This window comes from Hordeum vulgare, chromosome 2H (genome assembly GCF_904849725.1).
Source record: "Hordeum vulgare subsp. vulgare chromosome 2H, MorexV3_pseudomolecules_assembly, whole genome shotgun sequence".
In the NCBI taxonomy this organism is placed as follows: Eukaryota; Viridiplantae; Streptophyta; class Magnoliopsida; order Poales; family Poaceae; genus Hordeum; species Hordeum vulgare.
This window is the reverse complement of record NC_058519.1, coordinates 416268485-416275295: the sequence shown is the minus strand read 5'-3', so window position 1 is coordinate 416275295 and position 6811 is coordinate 416268485. Positions and strand designations below refer to the sequence as shown.

At 49.0% G+C, this 6811-nt stretch overlaps 1 protein-coding gene and 1 pseudogene across 1 annotated transcript; one reads left to right on the top strand and one right to left on the bottom strand.

Annotated features, from left to right (window-relative positions):
* Positions 1 to 645: 645 nt before the first annotated feature.
* On the top strand, positions 646 to 2782 carry LOC123427784 (annotated as a pseudogene).
* A 1254-nt stretch (positions 2783 to 4036) lies between these two features.
* Positions 4037 to 6359, bottom strand: LOC123426468 (40S ribosomal protein S8). Its single transcript, XM_045110309.1, has 5 exons — positions 6250 to 6359; positions 6091 to 6163; positions 5025 to 5361; positions 4445 to 4629; positions 4037 to 4317 (listed from the first exon to the last, which is right to left on the bottom strand). Exons 1-5 carry the CDS (start codon positions 6251 to 6253, stop codon positions 4239 to 4241), a joined length of 678 nt encoding a protein of 225 aa, XP_044966244.1. The 5' UTR covers positions 6254 to 6359; the 3' UTR covers positions 4037 to 4238.
* Positions 6360 to 6811: the final 452 nt, after the last annotated feature.

Here is a 6811-nt window from a genome sequence, read left to right as displayed (position 1 = left end):
CTGTCACTTTTCTAGTTCTAGACAAATTTTCGTTGGATTAATTTGAATAGAAAAAACTATGTGAAATTTGCCCAAAAAACTAGACCAATAAACAAAAAATGAAAAAACAATAAAGAAAATCGGCAGCCCAACCGAGGTCATCTCAGCGCCTGCAGCTGCTTGCCTCGGCCTAGCACGCGTGGTTGGGCGTGCGAGTGTGGCCTCCTCTTTTTTCGGTCCAAGAGCCCATTCCGCGCGGCCCGGCCCGTGGCCTGTTCCCGCTAAGCCTCCTGGTCGTCCGATGCGCGTCGGCGCCATCCAACGGTCGCATGCGTGACACTCGGTCAAAACTGCCCCGCGACGAGGCCGAGGGGAAATCCTAAGCCATTTCCCCCATGCGCCGGCGACACTCAGTCCAACCGCCGGCGACGGGGTCGAAGACCACCGCGCCTCGCGCACCTCTCCTTCCTTCCCTCCAGCCGTGTTCATCTCTATCCCGCAGACGGCAGGGAGAGAGGCTCATCCCGGTCGTCGGCGACGGCGTCGAGAGCCACCGTGCCCCACCCGACCACCTTCTCTTTGTCCTCCCCCCCTTCCTCCCTCCAGTCTCCACCTTCTGTGGCATAGAGGACGAGGCGCGAGCCCCAGCTACCATCTGAGCCCGTGATGGTGGCGTCGTTGCCTCCCCTTTCGCCGGCCGCGCGTTCCCTTGCGGTGAGCGCACCGCCGTCGAATGGTTTGGCCTTGTTGCCCTTTACCCCTTGTGGGGTTCTTCTTCCGAACGTGTCGGTTTGTCGATGCCCATCCGGATCGAGAGGAACGGTGCGGCCTTGCGGCAGCACAACTTTTCCGGCGAGCTCAAGGCCCTCTCCCCTAAATTTCTTTGCCCTATCACTTTAGGGTTCTTCGAGAAAGGGAAAATTCTTTGATTGGAATCGAAAATACTAAACCCAATCTGGATGATACCATTGATAGACCTTAGATCGGGTAGGCTAGGTATTGACAGTGGCTTTACCTTCTCCTTGGCTTGAAGTGCCCGCTCCGGTGGCCGTGGTGGATGGCGATGGTGCTGATGGCACAGAGAGGGTGAGGCAATGGCGGCTCTTCCGTTGGCCTAGCGCTAACCCTAGATCAGATTTGGGTGTCGGTGGGGTGTGTGGCGCACAATTAACCTCGTGATCTATGCGTCCGACCCCCACCTTTCTTTATAGCGCTCGCGGCATGGGGCCACCAACGAGAAGAGGGTTGGGCGCCACCGATTAGGGCACACGCCAAGGGGGCCGTTGGGCCGTTGGGCTCAACCGGGTGGAGATCAATCTAACAAAGCTATCTATTGTGCATTGAGCATCGTAGTTGATGGTCACAAGAGGAGTTTGATGAGAACATTGTGTCGCGATGGATTCAAACAAGCTCAAATCGTGACCATTAAACAAGATACTTTGTATTTGAGTCGAAAGCACACTACGGTAACTGAATTTTTGAATATACTCATTACGGTCATTGTATACGTGTTGAGGTGACTATACGGTCACTAGCTCGCCGTCGAGTTGACTGGTCAACCTAAGCAACATTAATCGTTCAATGGGTGAATATGTTATGCGGGTCCCACCTGTAAGTGAGCTTGAGAACCGTTTACAGAAAATGGTGTTCAGTATGTCTGCAAACATACATTGACACGGCCAAGGCCGAGCTCGAATCCCTCCGAGACCGCCACGTCGCCGCGCTCGTCTACCTGCGCACCACAAGGGCCGAGCTAGGCACGCTCAAGAACGAGCGGGATGCCATTGCGGAGGAGGCCAGCGTCGCGGCGGCGCGTGTGCGGGACACTACTCACGAGGCGATGCAGGCCGGCGAGGCCGCCGTGGAGCTCGACGTTCTAATGGCCGATCTGGAATCAGCCCGCACCGCCCATGACACGACACAGGAGAGGAGGAACAAGGTGATGTGGCAGCGCGAGCTCGAGCAGTGTGAGATGGAGGCGCGGAGGTTGAGGGATGAGCTCGTCGCGGCCGGCGACCTCGAGTCCAAGGTGGTCGCGGCTTTCGAGCATCTCGCGAACCTCGGAGTCGAGTTGTTCGCGCGCGCTATCGAATGGGCCACCAAGGAGGAGGATAAACACATCCCAGTGGCAAGAAGCACGCCGACGACGTTGGCCAAGGTGAAGAAGGAGCTCGAGGAGGTGAAGGGAAATCTGGAGAAAGCCAAGGACGAGGCCAAGATCTTGCACGTCGCTGTCGCGTCTCTCTGCGTGGACCTCGAGAAGGAGAAGGCGGAGCTGGCCGCGGTAGGACGGAAGGAGAGAAGGTCATCGTCGCCGTCCATCCTGTCGCTCGAGGAAGAGCCCAGCCGGCGAGACCACCGAGCTCGCCGCGGCGCACGCAAGAGCGAGGGACAGCGGCGAGGAGAATAAGAAGACGACGCGTGAGCGGTTGGACGAGGCGCGGCGAGAGGCGGAGCGAGCCAAGGCGAGCGCACGGGCGACGTAGGAGGAAATCGCCTCGGCTAGGAAGACACGCGCGTGGCCAAGGCCATGGAGGCGCGACTAAAGGCCGTGATGCGGGAGATGCTCGCGGCGAAGGTGTCGACGGAGACCACTGCGGCCCCGGCGGACGCGCTGTTGGAGCAGCACGACACAACCAAGAGAGTGCAAAGCCAAGGCAGCGTCGTCCCCGAAGATTGTGTGGCATTGACCATGGAAGAGTACGAGGAGCTGAGCCAGAGGGTGCGGAAGACGGAGGAGGCGGTGAGACGGCGTCCACGAATTTTGTGGCGTGCCACCGTGCTCTCCCTCCCGGCATGGTAGAGAGAGTTGACCGGTCAACTCAACTGAATACAAAGCTATACGATGAGACAATGATTGTATAATCAACTCAATACGTATACATGACCGTAGTATTTCAAAACACAATGACCGTAGTATGCTTTTGATTCAAATACAATGACCACCCTAACAAACCAGCACATCGCAAAAGCCCACACTTCATTGGCCAACGCGAGGTTACCACGCAGTGAAAACGAACAACGCAACTTTCAGCTCATGCAGAAGACGATTTTGACCAACAATCAGACGGCAGATGAAGCAGGAAACCAAGGGAGCACCCTGGGAGAGTGTATAAACGTGGACCAAAAACGTCACACGTTAATAAAATTAATTCATGAAGTTGATGAGAAAATTCATGGGCGTTCTACTGGACCCTACTCACTTGTTACACAACAACCGGTTAGAGGAAGAGCCACGCAAGGGGGATCAAGTAACTGGTGATTCTTTTCAAGGTCAGATGCTTTTTGAGCTTATTTTCTCAAAAATCTTCTGGCTGCTCCATGTAAATTTCCTCATCCGAGCAACTGTTCTTTGCCGCTCAACCCACAAAGCCCATTTTATTTTTGGAATATATATATATACCCTTAAATATAAGACATTTTAACAATTCTACTATGAATTACATTCAAAATAAAATGAATAAACCTATACTCTAAAATATGTATTATATACATCCTTATACTCTAAGATATGTCTATATACATTTTTTACTCTAAGATGTCTTTATACTCTAAGATATGTTTATATACATCCATATATAGGAAGGAGTATATATACCTTTAGTAGTGTTGCTTCTTAATTCTTGGGAGTATATATACCTTTAGTAGTGTTGCTTCTTAATTCTTGAGTGTTTCTCTCTATCCACCTTCAGCTTGTGAAGATTGGGCACAAGGCTTGGCACAAGAAAAAGACGGGGTCTCATATAAGAGAGACAGGACAAACATTTCTGACATTCATTCATAGGAGAATAACTGTATATGAAAACCACCAGAGAGACGCGTAAGACGCCTAATGTGGGTAGGGTCGGAGATTCGAAGGATTAGGCCGCCTGAGCTGCTGGCCAAACAAGCACGAAGCACGTTTCTCCTTATTCGAAGATTGCCGCCGTCTATCTTAGAAACAAGCACCGTTTGGGCAAAAATTCCATGATTGAAATTTCCTTGCTTACAGGATTAAGGGACACAAATCAAACAGTAAAATCGGCAGCAAATCAACATGGAGAAGCAAGAACAAAACTTCACTGAACAGATGAAAATACTTTAGGACGGAACACATAATAGAATCTCGATAGCTTTAGGTCACAACCAAAGCAGGCAAAACATTCTCAGTTCAACCTAGACCGGAACCGTTTACAGAAAATGGTGTTCAGTATGTCTGTAAACAGACATTGACGCAACAACTAAGAAAACCCAACGAGTAACATGCAGCTCTTCAGCGCCTATGCTGTGGCACCCTTGCCCTTCTTCTTCTGGAGCTTCCTCATGTAGAACTCCAGCTCCTTGCCCTCAAGGATGTACCTGTAGTTTCAAGACAGAAAGTATTAATACCATAGCTAACAAGAAAGCTAACATACAAACTCTAGGAAGGACTCATCAGTTCTTCAGAATTTAATATACAAATGGTGAAATCTGATGTGTAGCTTACCCATCAGCTCTCCCACACTGCCCAGGGCGAGACGAAATGCAAGCCAGCAACCTTCCACCGCTGAACTGCTCCTCAATGTGTGAGTCCAGAGTGCGCCCCTGCTGACGCTTCTCAAGCTTCCTCTGGACTTTGTTGCTCTTCTTTGCTTCCTCTGTGGCAGCAGCAGCAACCTCAGCCTCTTGCCCCTGCACAAGAGAAAATATGATCAAGAAAACATAAACAGTGAGCAACTATTTATAGGCTGGAGCAGAGATTGGTAGATTCAAAGGGGAAAAGGACATTATTTAAACTAGGGCATGGAAACATTATTGGCAAAATGAACAAATTCAGTTGAGAGTTGTTCAAAACAACAAAGATTATGCTGTATCTACAAAGAGCAATTGAGTTAATTTATTCATGAACAAGTTGGACATAACAGTTGAGATTGAAAAGTGCAATCAGAATAAAAAAGAACATGCACTTGTGTTACACAACTACAAAACTGAATATCATTACAACTAAGTAACCCACCCTCAACAAGCTAACCAGTAAATACTAAGATCATGTTGAAGAACTGCAATACAAATAACAAGAATATTACCTCAGCAGCATCCTTTTTGGCAGCGGCAGCAGCTTTCTTCTTCCTACCGATTTCCACTCCATAATGAGTCAGGTACCACTGCTTGAAAGGGGCAGCATCAACTTGCACAATGGCATTCTTCACAAGGGTCTGAGTCCTCACAAGCTCATTGTTTGACGAATTGTAAACCACATCCAGGAGACGGGTCTTGCGGGTTGTGGCCTCACTACCCCATGAGAAGTTACCAGTGTCCAGACGGAGAGCCCTCCATTTCACATTACCTCCACGAACACGGACCCTCCTCACTGTCTTGTTGCTCGAAAGCTTAGTGTTGGCAGGCTGGCGGCCAAGCTCATACCTAATAAATGATAAAGGACGAAGTAAGATTCATAATAATGTAAATTTTAAGGCTGCCTAGACTATCGTCCTATAAACAAGTGATCATAACATTTGTTCAAATAAAAGAACATGCATATTCCAAAATGATAACAAAACAATTGCACAGGACAAATCAGGAAATGGCTAAGACTCAACATTGAGAACCGTCAAGACTTAATACAGCAAATTACAAGTAGGGACGCTTCAAATATGCCTAATCAGATAAGTTAGGCAAAACATTGTATCTCAAAACTGTGTACTTAAAAACAACTAAGGAAACAGCAGTACCAGTAAAGCATCACTACAAGAGCGACAGACCCAGTTATATTGCCAATATCAAGTTATGATAGAGGCGACGTTAGTTACCTGGATCTTAACCAAACTGCCTATCCAACAAATTACCATAAACACATCGGAAGTTCGCATGTAGCGAAATCAATGGTTGTGTGTAAACTAATGAAGGTTATCATGTCGCCAGAGAGCGGAATACCCGCGCTACTGAGGTAATTAGCATGCTAGTTACCACCCAGCTATCATACGAGATCTAAAAAATTCTAGTTACCCCCAAGCTATCATACTAAAGAGTACGGAGACATGTACTAAATTATGCGCCTGATCTAGGTAAACACGGATCTAACATGGGTAGAACCTCCACACATCTTCACGAATAGGAAGGGAGAGGGGATAGGGGTGGGGGCATCGCTCTTACTTTCGCTTCTTCCTCCATGCCTTCTGCTTCCCACCGGTGGCCCGGCGCTTGTGCATGGAGTCACGCGAGATACCTGCACAGACACCACCGCGGCGATAAGCATCGTGCAAACCAGGCAGACTCTGACGGAGCAACGAGTAGAAGATCGGCGGCGCTTACCCATGGTGGCGTCGGTTGCTTGGCTCCGCTGCTGCTTCGCCTCCTATGCCCGCGCCGCCGCAGCTTTGGTTTGGTCTCGGAGGAGGGAGGAAGAGAACCCTAAGAGGTGGGATTAAATAGGACGACGTCCGGGCTTAGGGTTTACTCACAGGTGGGCCGCGAATGGTCCAAAGGTGCACCATGGGCTAAAGCAAGCGGTCCAGTTAGACTTCGTCACTAGGCCCAAATAAGGAGACAGGACGCTATATCTAATAAAAATAATAATAGACAGGATGCTACGTAGTTGGCCCATGTCAATAGAACAGGACGAAGTATAAAAAAAATTACGTACAATAAAGGACAGGAGTATTTTTCATTGAGACCTCCTAATCAGTGCCGGGAGCGAGACATAGCGTCCGCACGCTTCCTTAGTAGTACATTCCTTAATTTAGTTTCTTTTTCTTTTCTTGTTCTTTATCCTTTTTTGTTATGGGAGATGTTGACTGGCTGACGTCATTTGGGTAGCAAACCACCCGATAATCATTGGATCTGAAACACAAATCTTAAAGCGGTGGTCACTGAC

Coding starts and splice junctions, on each gene's coding strand:
- LOC123426468 (XM_045110309.1), bottom strand. Junction 5,362..6,090: donor GCATGGAGGAAGAAGCGAAA/GTAAGAGCGATG, acceptor ATCATTTATTAG/GTATGAGCTTGGCCGCCAGC. Junction 4,630..5,024: donor CCAAAAAGGATGCTGCTGAG/GTAATATTCTTG, acceptor TCTCTTGTGCAG/GGGCAAGAGGCTGAGGTTGC.